General features: G+C 39.7%; 1 protein-coding gene across 1 annotated transcript in view; it reads left to right on the forward strand.

Annotated features, from left to right (window-relative positions):
• The first annotated feature begins 882 nt into the window (after positions 1–882).
• MIER3 (MIER family member 3) overlaps positions 883–18,636 on the forward strand; it is a 29,596-nt gene continuing 11,842 nt past the window's right edge. The window contains exons 1-8 of the mRNA XM_040622251.1: positions 883–916; positions 2,363–2,387; positions 5,427–5,572; positions 12,894–13,028; positions 14,219–14,339; positions 15,302–15,387; positions 15,584–15,656; positions 17,847–17,998. Of these exons, the coding sequence (XP_040478185.1) occupies positions 908–916; positions 2,363–2,387; positions 5,427–5,572; positions 12,894–13,028; positions 14,219–14,339; positions 15,302–15,387; positions 15,584–15,656; positions 17,847–17,998 (747 nt within the window). The 5' untranslated portion in view covers positions 883–907. The remainder of the gene's footprint in view (positions 917–2,362; positions 2,388–5,426; positions 5,573–12,893; positions 13,029–14,218; positions 14,340–15,301; positions 15,388–15,583; positions 15,657–17,846; positions 17,999–18,636) is intronic.

An 18,636-nucleotide genomic window follows, 5' to 3' on the forward strand; every position in this document is an offset into this window, starting at 1 on the left:
GATATACTATTTTGCTCTTCCACAGGTCTATCAAGTGTGTACCCCCGGGCATCCTCCGGACTCTTTAGTAATTAACAACCCCTACGACTGTTCTAATTTTGGGGGTACATGCACAGTTTATATTTTACGAATGTCTTGTCTGAATTGTGCGAGTCTCTTCAAATTCTTTCCCTTGTTGATCTTTGGCCCGTTCTTCTGTACTGTCACTATCTTCCAAAGCCTGCGTGGCAAATGACCACTTCCACCGGCCACTCCAAGAGCCAGGATATGCCGGTCTGCACCCCACATTCCTCAGGTCTCTTGGGGAAACCGCAAAGTGCCTGGTCGCCGTCCTCTCATTCTGGACTGATCCTGCCGTCCATCCGTCGCTTCTATTTTCCGGGGATTTCTCTTGTCCATCAGTCTACTGCATCGATCCCCTCCGTTCTTTTCACTTGGGGAAGTCTGTCGAGTTGTCCCTCCACGTCTCCTGCCCGCCTCCCCCACGTCCTACCGGACTAGAGTGTCCGTCCGTCGATTCTCCGCTGCCCGGCCGGCTCTTCGGCCTCTACTGCCTGGACGTGGGTCCGTCCCATGCCCGAGTTTCCATTCATCCCCCACTTGCCTCCAATTCGGCAGGAACTTTCCTCCAGCAGAGTGGGGAAGAGCGGGCGAGGGCCCGTGCGCATCGGGCCGTCCGCAGCGGGCGCGGGGCGCTGGGTGCTGCGTGGGGCTCCGGGCGGGGTGGGCGTGCGAGCGGGCCGGGGGCGTCGCGGGCCGCCCTGCCCTATAAGGGGCCGAGCCGCCTCCGCCGCCGGGCGGGTGCCGGGCGGACCGCGGCGGCGGCGGCGGCGGCGGCTGCGATTGGCTCAGGCGCCCCATCCGGGGACTGGGCTCGGCGCTGCTCGTTCGCCCTAAAGGTACCAATATGGCGGAGGTGAGCAGAGAAACCGGGCAGGAGCGGCCGGGCTAGAGCGGGCGCCCGGCGGCCCCCCGCGCCCCCGGAGCCGGCCTGGGGAATCCGGGGCTCTTCCCGCTGCCCCACGGGGGGCGGCGCGGCGGGGCGGGGGCTGCGGGGCGGCAACTGGCCGTGGAGGGGCCGGCCGGGGGGCGGGAGCGGGCGCGGGAGCGGTCTCCCTCCGGGACTAGGCCGCGGCGGCTCCGGCCCCGAGCCGGCTGCGCGACGGGGCCGGACCGGAGGTGGCGACCGGCGGCAGCGAGCCCCGGCCTGGGGACGGCGCCGTGCCGTGTCTCCGGGCAGCTGACGCGGGCCGCCGGAGCCTCCGCGCCGCTTTCTAGGGCCAGGGTGGGTGGAAACCGGCCGAGCCCCCCCCATCCGCGGCCGGATTGCAAAGCGGGGAGCGGGCTGCGCCACTGTCCTGCGAGAAGAGTGCTCTGTGCCCCCGGCCCACTGGGTCCGGGCTGCGGCGCCAAGGAGCCTCACGCTCCACTTTGCTCCGGGCACCGAGGCAAGCGGGATGTGCGGCCGCCGGGCTTCGCGGGAGGCGAGCGGGACTCCTCGCCCCGCGCCTTGGAGGTTCGGGAGCCCCTGGGTGTGAAAGGAGGCAGTCCAAGACTCTCGACGTTATTTCTGGGGGCTCTCAGTAACCCCACTTTCTTCTGCCCTGAAGGAGGGAGGCAGGGCGAGCGAAGCTGCCCAGGTCGTGTCCCCCGGGACTGGTGAGCTGGGGGGGAGGGGGTGGCGCAGCAGGAGCCCCTTCGGCTGGAGCTCGCTGGGGCGAGGGGCTCGCTGGCGGGCCTAGGGAGGGACTGAACACCCTGGAAGGAACTAGCATCTCTGGGACTGAGGGGCTGCGTCTCCAGTTTCGGGAGAGAGAATGGGGGGTTTGCGCTTTGGCTTGGGGGCGGGTGTCCAGTTTCGAGCTGGCCTATGCTCAGGTCAGAGGACAGCCTCGGAATTGGGGCTCTTGGGCCCAGGGGTAGACTAGGTGCTCGGAGGACGATTCCCTTCCAGTACAGGGTATTGCTTTGGGAGGTGTTGTTTGGGTCCGTGGAGAGCAGGGTGGGATTTGGGGGACTCCCGTGATGCCGGGGACTGGGGACCGGTACCGTGAGGCGACTGCTCTGCGTTTTGCTTCTCCGCTTTGTAACTTGCCGAGCTCCAAGGGGCGGCTTGGAGTTGCTTGTTAGACTCTGGGCTTCGTCCCGGGTCTGCGAGTTTGCACACTGGGGACTCGGGGAGGAAGGCGAGGCAGCCAAGAGGGGCCCGAAAGGGGCTGGGAGCGATTGGAGCGAAGCTACGTCTTGTACTTTTGGCAGCTGCGGAGGAGCTCTGGGCTCCGCCTCCTCTGCGCCCTGTTGCCGGAGCTGCCTCTTCCCCCTGGCTGCGCGATCTAACCGCACGTTTTCTTCTTTCTCCTAGGCTTCTTTTGGAAGTTCGAGCCCAGGTTTGTCCTATTTTCTTACCTCTTCAGTGGGTCCCAAAGGGTAATGGGGGGCTCATAGATCTGTTACTAAAGATTTTCGCACAAAAATTTGCCCTGCGAGTTTTTTTCATTTGTTTTTAAGAGTTTCAGCGTACATTTTGGTAATTAAGTTTTTCGAGGAAGGAACAATTATACTTCTCTCTCTTTTTTCTTGCATGTTGAAAGAAATAACTTGTTACAAAGCTGCTAACAGACAAGTGTTCTTTTAAAGTAATATATCTTTAGTTATCACATATCGGTTTTTTCCCTCAAGGCCTGAAAAAGTTAATCCCAAATTAACTTTCCACTAACTTTCCCAGGTTAGTTTAGATTTTAATTTTTTTTCAAGAAATCAACTCTTTAATTTGTCGAAACTGGGATTACTTATATCGCTTATTAACTGACCATGACTCCCCATCTCTCCTTCTTTGTCTCCTAAATTTTTCATAATTGAGACATGACTATAGATTGTATTAAAATTGGAACTTGAGAGTTAGGTAAGCTACCTTAAAAGAAACATAGAATTGCAAGCTTGTCACAGAAAAGTGGTAAAACAGAATTTTTGAGGTGAGACAGCCTTAGATCATCTAGTAGTGTTTAACCTTTTTGAAATGGGAAACACTGTCAGGTTCTGATGAAAGCAAGGGACTGTCTCCTGAACTCTCCACATGTGCATAATTGCATACAGTTTGGGGTTTCTGGCTCCCCTGAATCCCATAATGGAGAGGACAGTTTTGTTTCAATTTCTCACCCTCTTTCCAGCCCTTTTTTGGCTTTTCCCTCTAATAGTCTCCAGGAAAAGTACGTCTGAACTACTCCAAGTCCCTTATTTTACACTTGAGAAGACTTTTAAATAACTCTACTGAGAGTCACCTAGTTAATAGAGCCTGGAAAATCTCCCAAATCTTCCCTTGCAACGTGTTGCCTTAGAGTGAACAGCCCGTTTCCTTGCATATTTATTACTTGTGTATTTAGTGAACTTTTAAGGTCTCACTTGATTAACCTTCAAGGTATTATAAAATAATTAGTCACAGAGTAGAAGAAAGTTTTGGTTATTTTTTAAATAGATGTCTACATCTTTACATTTAAAAATTGTTTTAGAAAGTTTTTCTAATTTTGAGACAAACATTTCTTTGTCATAACTGATTTCAGGAACAGAATATTTCTATACATGATGCCAAACATCTGGATGATAATGGAATTTTTCCATTTTGCATCACTGTCTGCTTTTAAGAAGTTGCAATCTAAAGAGCAAGACGACAGTGTAGTTTTGGTGTTTGAATAAACTTTTTTAACCTGTTTCTAATCACTTAGGCAATTTTAAAGAAAATTTTAGAGCTTAGAAGAGGTTCTTGAGGTCATCTAAGCCAATGCTATGCATTTTACAAATGAAAAACTGGACCTGGGCCCAGAAAGTTTAAATGACTTGCCTCAGGTCTCAGCAGGTCAGGGACAAAGCCAGGAGTAGACCCTTAGGCCCTTTGATTTCTGGCCCTTAACTGAATACCTTCCCGCTTTAAGAGGGAAGAGCACTGTGACCAGTGATGTGGGGATTACAAAAAAGGACAGAGCTCTGCCTTAAAGAGGTGGAAAAGTTACCATCTGTTTCATCCCTGACACTTTGTCTACCGCAGAGGTTTCCAGGAATTCCTCAAAATAGGAGATTGATAATGGTGGATGTTCTGCTTTTGAGCTCTTTAATAAATATTCATCTTTCTCCTAAAATTAGGTTAAACCGTCTGTATTTCAGCAGGTTTTAAAATGAACAGATAACATCTTTAAACGTTAAAAAAATAGCATCATAATGTAAGCTTCCTAAAGAATTGAGTTCCATAGAAATTGTGTTATTTTTAGGACTAATGATTAGAGTTCTCCAAACTCAGAATCAAAATCATTGAATTATGTCTGTGTTTTTTTTCGTAGTGAAAAATCTTTGGTGTAGGTCAGTGTTTTGGTAATGATCCCATAACTGTCCTTAAATGTTTGAAATTAAAAATATTAAATAGCTTTACTAAAAACATACCTAACTTTTTTTATGTTAAATGTACTTCTTTCCATTTCACCCTTCCTCTACCCCAAGGTACTTCTTTGCTTCCCAGCTCCGAGAGTTACTGGTCTAATTGAATTAGATACCAGAGTAAAACAGAAAATTCCGTTTTTCATAGATTCAATTTCATTCTCATGGGATTTTGAATCTAACTCATTTCTCAACTTAGTTTTCAGAGTATCCCGTTGACTTCACATTTACCATTAAAAAATATTATAGTTTTATAAACCGGTATGAATTGGCCAAAACAACTTGCAGCAGGATACATCTTTCAAAAACCTGTAGATAAAATTTTTCTGTATTTCCTTCACATAATCTTAAAAACTAATTACCTTATTTGTCATCTAGAGAAAAGCATACTCTTAAATTTAATGCCTCTGTGGAGAGCTTGAAATACAGTTATGGACATGAAAAGTGACATACTACTTTTAGAGACTGATTTGCTGTATGGTTGCTTCACAAAAACTTGTATTTTTTCTATGAACCAAATTTCTATTGTGTTTTGTACCTTTGAGGGTTGTAAGTTGGGTAACATATATATTCTCTTTGCCTGAAGTGTTGAGCCTTAGTGTATAACAGATTCTTGTGAAATCTTCCATTTATAATCCTTCTGTCATTTTTCTGTTGCTTTTAGACAAATGCATTAAACTGACTGACAGACAAGTTTGACTTTTCTCTTAGAACATTTTTTTTTAGGACTCCTCGGTTTAAATCACTTTGCTGCCATAATAAGTTCTGTTCTCATGGACTGGACTTCTGATTAATGTGTTTTTAAGTTACTCTGCCTTGTTCTTTTGCTGATTTAGATGTCTTTTCAGAACGGTATGGTCTTTATAACCTGTTAAGTATATAGTAAATGCATTTAATAAAGCTCACGTATAAACATTAAAAGGAACTGGCAGAGGAACACAAATTATTTTCTCTTGTAAGTAGCATTGTGAATGTGTAAAGTGATTCAGTTTGTTTCATTCCAGTTGGGTCTTTGTCTTCTGAGGATCATGATTTTGACCCCACTGCTGAGATGTTGGTCCATGACTATGATGATGAAAGAACTCTTGAAGAAGAGGAAATGATGGATGAGGGTAAAAACTTCAGTTCTGAAATTGAAGACTTAGAAAAGGTAAAGGATTTTATTTTCCTATTTTAATAGCAAACTTATAGTAAAGATTTTGAAATTCTATTATAAATTATTTTACAATCTATCTGAAATAAAAACAGGATCAGCATCTTTGTTTTTGACCTAACTTTTATGGACTGTCACAGATTTTCTCATTATTTTGAAGGAAAGCCTAATACGTAGATTTTCATTTAATTATTCTAAATTATTTTATACCTCTTAATCTAATTTTTAAGTATTTGAAGCACAGTGAAGTAGGTACATGTGGTCATCTTACAGGTGAGCATAATGGGATATAGAGAACCATGGGCCCTAAACTTGGTTCTCAATCGTGGCCCAGCCCAATGCTTTATACCATACTTTTCTACTGAGGGTCACACTTGAGTTTAATTAAACACTGCAATAGATACAGGGAGAGGTCTTTTCCTTTAAATAACTTGTAGCCTGGTAGAATACTAAAAGAATATTGAAAGAGAAAAAGTTTTACTCTATTTTTAATCGTAAAATAATGTCCCGTTTTCCACCCCTCAGTCATCTTTTAAAAAGTTGGCAGAAGTAAATGTAGTTTATAACTTCTTAAACCCAAAATCAATATAAATGGAAATCAACTGGATTTTAAACACATATTTATACCAGGACTACAGAGAGAGGTCTCCATAGGGGTCACTCGAAAAAATGTAGGATTATACTTATCTATAAATTAACCTTATTTGCGCATTTCTGATCAGCCCAGAATAACAAAAGCTTTCAGGAATAATATTGAATAATAATAATCCCTTGAGTTTTTATACCTCTTTTTCTTCAAAAAGAGAAGATGCTTAGATAATCTCTTCTGCTATCTTTGTGAGGCAGAGATGAATTCTTATTGCATTTCTCCTTTCATGTTAATATACAGGGAAACAGGGGCAGTCTTCAGGATCTAGACCCCAGGCTTACTCTGGTAGACCTGAAAATTTCTAAACATGTTCATTCACTTGACAAATTAATCCAACACAATTGCTGTTAGATTTAATCATTAAAAAAAAAAAACCCAACTTATAGCCAAAGAGATTTGAGAGTATAGAGAGGAAATGGTTGGGAAATATTTAAGAAAAGCTTTGGGTATTGCTTCTTTCAGGGGTGATGATAAAATATTGCCTTTTGATAAGAAAAGATGTCCAAGAGTCTTGAATTCTGCCTTGGCTTTATTCGGCACTTCCTTTCTACCTCTTATGGGTAGCCTAGACTAACTGAGAATTGTAATCCAGCTAATATCATCTCTCTGTCAAATAAATACAAATCTTAAAAAAATAATAAACACTGGTAATTAATTTTTTGCTTTGTATTGATACCTATCACTGAATTTGAAGATTCAGAAAAATTGGAGGTCTTTAAGTATTTCAACTTCTCTGTACTTGGACAGTTTTGCTACTTGGTATTTTATGACATTCTTGGAAATTGGGACAGAAAACTACAGGTGATCTTTAAACAGATTCTAGTGAAGACCTAAGAACTTTGTCTCTACTCAGAAGCCTAATCTTTCTCTTGTTGGACAGTGAACAAGAGGAGCTATTTCTAAGAGTGACTGACTGCCCACTTCTCTAAACTGTAATTCTTATCTGTAGTAAAGCATTACTATGTAGATGTGGCCTCTATTCTTTGTTGATGTGTAATGAAACGTAAAATGGAATAAAGAACAGTAGATAGAGACACAGATATAAAGAGAGATCATTATAGAAGAAATTTAAAATTATTTCTATATGATTTAATGTACTCTGTTAATCTTTTATTATTGGAACATTGATTTAGGTATTCTTCCATGTTCACAGTCTTAGGGACTTGATGTTAATGTTTGTTTTTAGAAATGACAATAAGTTTTTATACTCATAGTAAACTTGGTAGTTTATAGACTATAAATATCGCCTGTATTTTAGTGCTTAACAAATTTTTAGTACAGTATGTATTACGAAAAATAAGAAATAGAAACAGTTTTTGTATAGTAGTACTTTGGTATAGAGAATACATTATGTGACTAGATTTATGTTATTAAGCATATAAAATAAGGTTTACATCGTGTCTTACTATAGTTTATTTGTGTTACTGTTTGGTGAGGTTTTAATTTAATGGTGTAGAGCTATAACTTTTAGAGAAGTTTTTTGCAATAATATGTAGATTTCTCCCTTGATATTCATTGTGAAATGAGAAAGTAAAAATCACATTTTCTACCACTTACACTTTGGTATAGATCCTTCCTATTTTGTGGGTTTTTTTTAAATTAAGTTTTAAAAACTATATGTATACTGTTTTGCAATACATATTTTAAGATATCAGACTGGCATTATACGAAACTTGTTCTACACTTCACTTAGTTTCTTTTGATCAATCCAGGAACAGCATCAGGTGTTTTGGATGAGTAGTATTAGCATTATTTCCTTGGTTAAGAGGCCTTGTTGATTGTGAAATGTACCATAGATTTAGAAATAACATAGATGGGGGCAGGGAGGAACAGTACTATGGGAAATCTGTACATTGGTAATGGGATGCATCCTAATTTCTAGTATGTGAGGTTGTGCATCATAGGATCAAAGAAATTATGATCCTTTTCTATTTACAGATGAAGAAATGTAGGTGAGAGGAGTTAGGTGATTTGCCCACAGTAATGGTTAGCAGTTAGTGAGTCCTCTGCCTCTAGATTTTATGTTCTTCCTGATATAAAACCTTTGAGGTAGAAAATAGTTCATTTATGATTAGACTCAAATATGCCCCTTAAAGTTTAAATAGAGTCAACAAAATACCCGAGAAAAAAAAGAGAAAAATCCTCTACCTGGGATAAGGTGCTGGATTAAACTTCTAAGCTGTTCTAGCCACCACAGATCTCAGAGGCAGATTTACTCATTCGATTTAAAAATAACCTTTTTTTTGTGCTTCAGAGGACTAAGTCCTTTATTAATAGGTCTAGTCGAAAGCTCATTTGTGAAGTGCTTCAGAGATTGGGTCCACCTTTTTTAGTTTTGTTATACAAGTTTTAGTACAAGTGATTTCTGTATTTTAGCATCAGCTCCCTTTAGGTAACTAGTGCCATTCCTTGAATGTGTTGATGAAGTTCCACTAAGAAAGTCACCTTCTTCCTCAACAGATGATTGTACTTTTGTTGTTAAAGAGAAAGTAGGGTTTTCATGAGTGACTATCTGGAATCTCCTGTGTGCCCCACACATACAAACTTAACTTTTATACTCATTCTTTCTTCTCTCCCTACTGTCCCAAGAGTATATTGCCACATCCTAGGCTAGCTCTTAATTCCATCCCTCCTGCCCCGAGTCCGTTCTTCCCACTTATTTTTTTATTTCAGCATGGAAAATCCTACTCATATGTTTCCTAAATGTGGGGGAAATTCTTTTAGCTCTGTGTTGCCGTTAGTGATTCTCTTTTTATAATGTATGTACTTTCTCCCCTCCATTGATTCAGCTTTGTTTCTCCCAGTAGGCTATAGGGTCACCAATAATTCCTACTTGACAGGTACAGAGAATTACTGTCTCTTTGTTTTTCTTGATTTCTCTTGGTCTAAGTGACTATCTCTGGTCTCTCCACACTTGCTTCTTCTTTAGCTTATGTAATTCTGCTTTCTCTTAGTTCTACTCTCTGGTATCTCCCTCTTTTGTATTTATGAGCCATTCTTTCTTTGCCCACATTTTAATTGATGGCAGTTCTCAGAGTTCTAGCTTATGTCTTCTCACTCTGTATGCCTTTTCTGGATGATCTCATTCAAGCCCATTGCTTCAGCTGTTGCCTTGAATTACCATTTACCACCCCACTGTCCACCTTCCAGTTTGTCTGATGTTTCTGTCTCATAACGGTGCTGTAGGTATTTAGCCTTCGCGGTCCAGGAACAGGCAATCCATTTAGACTCCTCTGTCACTTTCATTCAGTTTATCACGTAGGTCAAGAAATACATTCTTTCCTCTTAATTTCGCTCAAATAATTCCCTTCCTTAGTTGAGGCTGTCATTCTTCTACTTCCTCTAGAATGTTATTTTCAAAATGCATATTGTGCTTAGAATTTTCCAGACATATTCCATTGCCTGTAGGGTAATATATCTGGAAGTTCTTCTAATAAAGCATATATTCCTTTCTCTTTTCTGTCTATCCTCTCACCTTCTTTGACTTTAGATATCCTTTAGGTGCTAACGAATGCCGTATTTATATCTTTAGCCCAGCCTGATCCTCTGAACACAAGGCTGCTGGCCAACTTGACTCTTCTACTTAGATGTTTCATAGTCCTCTCAGACTTAACTTGCATCTTCCACAGAACTCTTTAATTGTTTCCTTCAGAAACCCTTCCTTCAGTCCTTTCTTTCTTTTTTTTTTTTTTAAGATTTTATTTATTTATTTGACACAGAGAGAGAGAGAGCCCAAGCAGGGGAAGTAGCTGAGCAGGGAGCCTGATGTGGGACTCGATCCAAGGACCCTGGGATCATGACCTAAGCTGAAGGCAGATGCTTAACCGACTGAGCCACCCAGGTGCCCCTCCTTCAGTACTTTCTATCTCAGTAAAAGTTACCACTGTATAGGCAGTTGCTCAAATAGAAATCTGGAGAGACATCATTTTCTCTCCCTTTCACTCCCACATCCAGGAACCCATTTGATTCCACCTTAGAATATATATCATCTATTTACTTTTTTCCATGTTTATATCACTACCTTAATCCAGCATGAAACCCTTACGTGGTCTCCCTGCTTTTCTCTTATCTCTCCACCTCCTCAAACTTTTCTTTATGTAGCTGCCCAACATTCAAGAAGAAATAAAGTCATAGCACTCCCACCTGATCCCTCCCACACTTTTTTTTTTTAGTCTCTGTTCACTTCCCAGTACCCTGGGAGTAAAGGGCACTCTCTGTCTTCCCTTTGACCCTGTGAAAGTAGACTCTCTACATTATTCTGTATTTCAGGACCCTGTTTATTTCCTTTGCATTCATAATTGGCAGTTTTATATTTGTGTATAGCCCCCTCCCCGCCCCCCCCCAGCCAAGACTGTACGTTGTAGAAGGGCAAGACCTATTTTTCATACTGGCACTTGGCACAGTGGCCTACTGGCACCCAGTAACTGCATAGTCAGTGTTTCTTATGACACACCTCAAGTCCCTAGTACACAGCCCTCATCTGTTGAATGCCTCTTCATCTTTTAAGACTTAGCTCAGTCTTTGCACCCTGTGAGGCACCTCCCTAATCTCACACATACCATTATTCTTAGAGTGTAGTTCTTTCCTTCTCTGTACCTACCAATGTATACGACCATTTCTGGAATTGATTATTGCAGTCAACACATTCCATTATAATTGTTAACTAACCAGTTTCTTCCATCAAGACTGAATTCATTGAGATCAGGGATTTTCTATAAATTTCTTTTCTCTATCCACAGCTAGTAACCTCTGCATAGTACCTGGAACCCAGTAAATGCTGTATTGATGGAAAGGTGGACTATTAGTGTATGATGCATGAAAATTGACATCTCCCCAGCTCGTGGAGAGAATCTGAAACCAAGAGGTTTTGAAGAAATACTACAGACAGGTGGTTTGCAAAAGCTGCAGCCCAGTCTCCTCTTAGAACCAATATGAGCCAAAGGGAATGGGCTGCAGAGAATCTTCAAGGAGCAGGGCTAGAGAGACTCTGAATCTGGTTTGGGCACATTTGAGGGGTTCTGTTCTTTGATTTGGGAGAAGAAGAATTCACGAGGTTTCCCCATGGCATGGGTGAACTTCTGTCCATCCTGACCATCCAGCTCCATTTCTGCTGACTCCATGCTACCAAAGCAGCTTTTTAACTGATTTCAATCCCAAGCTGAAAGGATTTCGTGAGTGACATGATTGGTGTGGTCACTGGAAAGGCACATGTCTCCTACTGCAAATTTACAAAGTCACATTCTGTCATAAACCTTATTCTAAGTTCATTTAGCATGAATCTGTTTGTATCAGGCATAGTGAAAAATATAAGTTCTAGACGTGTAAAGGAGAGGGCCAGATTCTTGGGCATCTCCCCCCGAGCCTGACAGTGAGTGGGTTTCTAGAAATTATCACTGGCTTATTTCAGCTCACTTTGTGATCACTGAGGACATGTTTTACGTACTTGGCTTTAGCATATTCATGCTTTTGCTTCATGACTTAGGCCTTTTGTCTTAAAGGGAAAACTAAACCTATAAGCAAGCTTAATGAATTTCTTAATAGATGAGCATAAACATCTCTAAAATACTGAGCAAATTAACTAGTCCGTAGATACATTATTTTCTATTTATATATTTGAATAATTGTAAATAGCTGTATGCAGTTTACTAGTTGAATTAAGGTATTTTTAAAAAGGAAATACACTACCTATTTTCAGATGGATTAGTTCAGGGAAAAGGGTGCCAAAATGTGGCATAGCATAGGTATTCATAACACAGGAAGTACTGCAGCTGAAGTATGTACTTTTATCAAAGCAGTGTTTCCGTAAGTGAATTGGTACTGGGATTTGAACCCAGAACTAAGCCTGTTTTTGTCACCTGTAAGATGGTGGTAATGATGATAAAAACTTCAGTAGGTGGTTATGGAAGAGAAACCTAAAACAGTTGTACAAGAATACAGATATGATGGTAGTAATATAAAAATATAATTTTGAATAGTAATATATAAATACTATTGGTGTTAGTGATTGCTCAGCAGTGGTTGCCATTCAGCTATCATGTAACTAACATGAAGAATAAACCAAGTGGTCAACTGTTAAATCCAAGGAAACAAGCTGAATATTATATGAAGTTATTGATTGATTAATTGTAAGTTCTTTCAAGGTAAATCTTTATACTAATGTGAATGCTAAAAAAAAAATCACTAAAGCAAATATTTGAGGAATTTTTTAAAGAATGTAGTGATGCTGGAAATAAAAATGAAGATGTTAATCATTAGGTTTTTGTTAATATATTAATAATAGCTCTAAGTGTTTGAGCCTGTTTTCTAGCAGTAGTACAAAAAGAAAAATTAAAACTTGGCTTTGATTTGATACTGCTGTTTTGATAATGTGTTTTTGTTTTTTAAAGATTTTATTAATTTATTTGACAGAGATAGAGACAGCCAGCGAGAGAGGGAACACAAGCAGGGGGAGTGGGAGAGGAAGAAGCAGGCTCATAGTGGAGGAGCCTGATATGGGGCTCGATCCCACAACGCTGGGATCACGCCCTGAGCCGAAGGCAGACGCTTAACTGCTGTGCCACCCAGGCGCCCCTGATAATGTGTTTTTTGAGCATTAAGGGCATCACAGTTTATCTGTGCTTCTGTATTGTGACATCTACTGAGTTTATGTTTGTGCCCTGGCTTGAACAGGAAGGAAACATGCCTCTAGAAGATTTACTGGCATTCTATGGCTACGAACCTACAATTCCAGCGGTGGCAAATTCCAGTGCAAATAGCTCCCCAAGTGAACTTGCTGATGAACTACCAGACATGACACTAGACAAAGTGAGTATAAGCATTTAAAAGAAAAATTCCAGATCCATTACCATTGGCTGTTTTTATTAGTTTCCTTTATTGACCCATTGCTCTTTATCATTTTGGTAACCAATTTAAATATTGTTTGGCTTTGGTTATACTGCTTTAAAGGTACTAATAGCTTCCTAATACTTTGTATGTTTGAGTGTTCTCCCATAAAGTTTTTCTTCCCTATGTTGACATATTGTATCAAAACTTAGGTTTTGCCCTAACTTTTTTGGATCCTCTGAATATTTGAATGTATTGATTAATAAATCCCCCAGAAGCCTTCAAACCAAGCTGGCTTAGATGTGGAGTGGTTGGAGAGAAGTTCTGTTTTCTTGGGCTCTGTGAGTGACAGCCACAGCAGCCAAGGCCTTGGTGATATGTCTGTAACATTGTTGGTTGTGGGGAAGGCATAGTCCGTGCTGAGGAAAGTTCACACAAGCCACGGTCTCTGCTGATTTTCTGTGGTCTCTGGAAAGCTTTCCTTGCCTTTCAAATCTCAGACAGGGAGAGGAATCTACATCTTGGAACCTTTTCCTGTGGGTTTTATTGTTCTCCCTGTTTAGTCAAATGTATTAATGTACCACACTTTAATGACTGCAGTCATTCAGCAAATATTGAGTGCCTACTATGTACCAGGCACACAGATGACTATATACCTAGATAAAAGTTAATTCAAACCTGTTTCTTTTAAAATTATATCACTAGTCAGAGTTTTTCATTGGTTAGATTTTTTAAATTATTGAGAGAAGAGTTTGGAGAATTTTTTGGTTATATTTATGTTGGTAGAAAGTGAGTAATTGTCAATCACTTAGAAATAAGATTATTATTATTGTAAATTCACTAAAAATTAGCCTGCAAGTTTAGATAAACTTTCTGCTTATCTGTTAAGTTAGGCAGATTATTTGTTTAAATGTATAATAATATAGTTATTAAATATTGTATGTAATTAAGTATTAAGTGTTAATATTTATGAACATGAAATAAATTATAGGAGCACTTCAGATGTACTTCTCTCAAAACTAAGGGACCTTCAACAAGTTCTTAATTGTACCATAATACATAATATGTTTATGAATAATACGAAATTGTTGAAGTATAATTTCTTTTTTCAATTAAATTTTTTATGAGATATAGTTATTTCTAACTCTAGTGCTGCATTCTTATTCCTACAGGAGGAAATAGCAAAAGACCTGTTGTCGGGTGATGATGAGGAAACTCAGTCTTCTGCAGATGACCTGACACCGTCTGTGACTTCCCATGAAACTTCCGATTTCTTCCCTAGGCCTTTACGATGTAAGAAACTCAGTCATTACTGATTAGTAGTAGCACTGATACTCTGGTTCAAGTACATTTTATGGCGTTCACTAGTTTGTCAGACATAAAACAAAAAAATAGTTCATCAGAATATTCTAAGTGTTTTACTTAATGGAGATACAATTCTGTTACAATCCAAATATGATTATAACTTTTTATTGGGATAGAGGTGAACTAACATGTTGTTTAAAACCTAAAACATTTGGTTAGTTTTGCAAGGCTGTCTGTTTTCTTTCCCAAGATTCATCTGTTGCTATGGTAACCAATCTTAGTTCTTCAACCATGAAATTTTATGGACATTTTTTGGACTTGTTTTAAAAGGCCCTTTACTCTCTTGGTTTTGAAAACCATCAGATGCTCAATAAGTATTTTTTACCTTTTTAGTGATTTATTTAAGTCTTTTTTTCTTTTTAGTTTGGTGTTATCCCTTGATGTATATCAGTAATATTTAAATGGTCTTTGAAGTGAAATAATTTCTTATCTGCAACCTTGCTTATTTTTTAGGTATTTTGATCATAGAAGAACTGTTCACTTAATAAATGCAAATACACATACAGGTGTATATGCAAAAACATTTTTGATGGACTTAATGTGCCCCTCTTTGATGGACAAAATGTGTCCCATTTTGGGTTAGCATAATAAGAACTCATAATAAGAACTCTAGTGCTTTCTGTTCTTTTTTAAGGTGACCATAGTGTTTTCCTTTTGTCTTCCCAAACTATTTGACAGTAGACCAAAAATTTTAAGGATCCTATACACTTTATTAGTATTTTCAGTGTCTTGTTTTGACTAGTGTTAAAGTGTGAGAATAGTACAAGAAGTAGAGTATATTTGTGCTGATCTCTTTCATTCAACAGATTTTTTATAAAATACCATGTGCCATGCACATGTGCTGCAAAAATAGGTAATAAAAACCTTTCTAAAATTTTTCTTTTTTTAAGCAAATACTACGTGTGATGGAGATAAGGAATCAGAAGTTGAAGATATTGAAACAGACAGTGGTAACTCACCTGAAGATTTGAGGAAAGTAAGTTGAGTTACCGTCATAACTTAGTAGACATTTTGGACTAAAGTAGCTTTTAAAAACATTTCTGAAGTAATTTAAGATAATTTTGCTGTTGTAAGATGAAATTTCTGTTGACTTGTAGTAACTCATTAATGAGTTGGAGCTTGTTTTTTAGTGTATTTTTATAAGTTGTTTTTACTTCTGAATTTTCTTGTAGGAAATAATGATTGGTTTACAATATCAGGCAGAGATTCCCCCTTACCTCGGAGAGTATGATGGTGATGAGAAAGGTAAATAAGACTTTTGGTTTTGATTTTGATAATATTTCGTAGGCGGAGGTTATCCCTTAATATGTTTGTTTAATTATTTGATTATATATCAGCCTTGGGCAGTATACATTAATTTTTTTTTGAAAGAATATATTTATTTATTAGAGAAAGAGATAGCGTGCAAGCAGGGGGAGCTGCAGAGGGAGAGGGAGAAGCAGACTCCCCACTGAGCAGGGAGCCCGATGTGGGGCTCAATCCCAGGGCCTGAGCCGAGGGCAGATGCTTAACCAGCTGAACCACCCAGGTGCCCCTCAACCTTGGCAGTATAAAGATAGATTTGGAGTCAGCGAAAGTTTAGGCCTGACTTAGGAATAATCTATCAGAATTAACTCTGAGACTCAGAGAACCACTTCTGTCTCTGTACAGTGCTTCTTAGCCTTACAGGTAGGCTGAGGCAGCGGTGGAATGGCTCTGCAGGTGCATCTGCTTGACCTTCATCCCACTCTCCTAGAAGTGGGTAGAATCTTATGACCTGAGATAATGAGCACATTAGAGATAAAATCCTCTTGGAAAGAAAACTCTTGATGAATAAAGACTCTAGAAGAAATTCTCTTGTGCAAGCCCTGAAAGAGAAGGTGGTGGAACACAAGGATTCTGTTTCTTTTTTTGTACACCCCTACTTAAGTGTAATTAGTTTTTCTTCGCATTTTTGGTAGATCCCAGTTATAATTGGTTATGAAAGTGTGGTGGACAATAAAAATACAGGTACATTTCCCTAGCTAAACTTGGGAAGCCTATAGATTTGGCTGTGTGCATATGACCTTTTCCCTAAGGAGTCAATTTGTCCCTGTGACATCATCGGGCCAACACAGCACAGTGACACAACCCTTCCTGAGTTTTTCTTTTTTCCTTTGCTCTGTTAGGTTATCCTCCACTTAAAGGAAGGGAAGATTGGCTACCGTAGGGTTGTTAGCATTGGTGGCCCCTAACAACAACTTTTTCCTTAGCTGCTTTCAAAGTGATGTTGTCCCAGGGAAGCAAAACAGTAGCTGATCTTCAGATGACCCAGTCTCTCGATTCCCCCACCCAAATGACACATACCCTTGAAGTCAAGTACATGCTCAGCCACTGTCAGTTCTTAGGTTAAACATAATAGAGGTGATCATCTCTCAGTTGTACACATTCAGGAGGGAAGGTAAATCTTCTCTTTTCTTGGAGGGAGTAACCCCAAACTGTTTTACCTATTTCAATTTTGACAAAGAGGAAAGGAATTTACATCAAAAGTCAGTTTTAATGGCTCATAGGCACATTTTATTTTTAACTTTCCTACTCACCGGGAGTGATAATGCCTGCCTTACACAGTTGTGAATATAAAGTACTTATCCTGGTCCCTGGTACATAGTGAGCTTCAGTAAACTACATTATTAGCTATATTTAGTACTTATCATACACTTGAAGAACGCATTGCACTTGAAGCAATGGGATAAATATTTGGGCCATCTGTGTTACTTTATTGTGTGAAGTAGAAGCTTTAAGTATGGTGGCAATGTGTGCGTTAATAGAATATACACCTTGTTTTAATGACATTCTCCTTATTAATATATCAACCTCTTTAAGAGATTTAGAAAAGTTTACTTCTCTTACTGTTAATCATTCTTTTCCATTTTTGATTAACGTGCATCCTCCTTTAAGTAAAATTCACCCTTTGGGAGGAAATTAGTAAAGTAAAAATCTACCTTTCTTAGGCATTTCATTATTGGCAGATTTTTGGTTTTTATTTATTTTTGCTTGTTTGTTTTATTCGTTTGCAGTTTTTAACCTGTATACACATCATTGAGGCAGTTAGAGAGTTCAAGAGAAAACTCCAGTGAGGCTATTAAAGAATTTATACAGGTTATATTTACCTTCTCATTAGGAGAATATAAAACACCCTTCTGGGTGTTGGCATTAGATTGCACTAGGCATAGAAAGTCTTCTGATTGGTTAGTAAATCCAACCAGCGAGAAAGCTACTTGCTCTAGCCACTGGAACACTTGCCCTTAATTTTTTTATACCTTAACCAATGAGAGAGTCACCTTGCGAGACAATCGCTGCTTTCCTCAAAGTTAGTTGTCCCAGTGTATAGCATATCAAAGAAGAGGAAGAACAGTTTGTATACATCTAGGAGTATATTCACTATTTTTAATGTATTAATGGGATTTTCTTTATCAGTGTATGAAAATGAAGACCAGTTACTTTGGCGTCCTGATGTGGTTTTGGAGAGCAAAGTTAAGGAGTACCTTGTTGAGACCTCATTAAGAACTGGAAATGAAAAAATAATGGATAGGATATCTGCAGGAACACACACAAGGGACAACGAACAGGTATACTTCAACTTCTGTTGAAACAGCAGCTGACTAATCTCTTCCTGATTTTCTTTTCTTTTCTTTCTTTTTTTTTAGAAAGGGAGGGGGCATCGGGGTGGGGGTCGGAGAGAGAATCTTAAGCAGGCTCCACACCCAGCCCGGAGTGTGACACGGGGCTCCATCTTACAACCCTAAGATCGTGACCTGAGCCGAAATCAGGAGTCAGATGCTTGACTGACTAAGCCATCTAGGCACCCTTCTTGATTTTCTTACATATGATTCAAGTATTTCTTACATGTGAACTGGATATCTCTTTTTCTATAATTTTTTTAAAACTTGGAAAACACTGGTTAAAAAAAGTCCCATGACCTAGTGATAACCACTCCATATTGTTTCACATTTTCTCTTCTAGTCTTTTCTTCTGTGTGTATGCACATATCTTAATTTGAATCACTTCTTTTCCTTGCCATTGAGAATTCTTCAGTATCTCATTCCTGATGACTGTATATTCCATCCTGTAGCTATAATATCACTTATTTAAACATTCTTCATGGTTGGACTTTAGATTTTATAATAAAGGTATTTTTTTTTATTATTCTTGAACTCTATTCAGGAAGTGTTGAAAAGTATTACCTATTAAGATTATATAAATTTGC

This window comes from Ursus maritimus, unplaced genomic scaffold, assembly GCF_017311325.1.
Source record: "Ursus maritimus isolate PB19 unplaced genomic scaffold, ASM1731132v1 scaffold_5, whole genome shotgun sequence".
NCBI classification, from domain to species: Eukaryota; Metazoa; Chordata; class Mammalia; order Carnivora; family Ursidae; genus Ursus; species Ursus maritimus.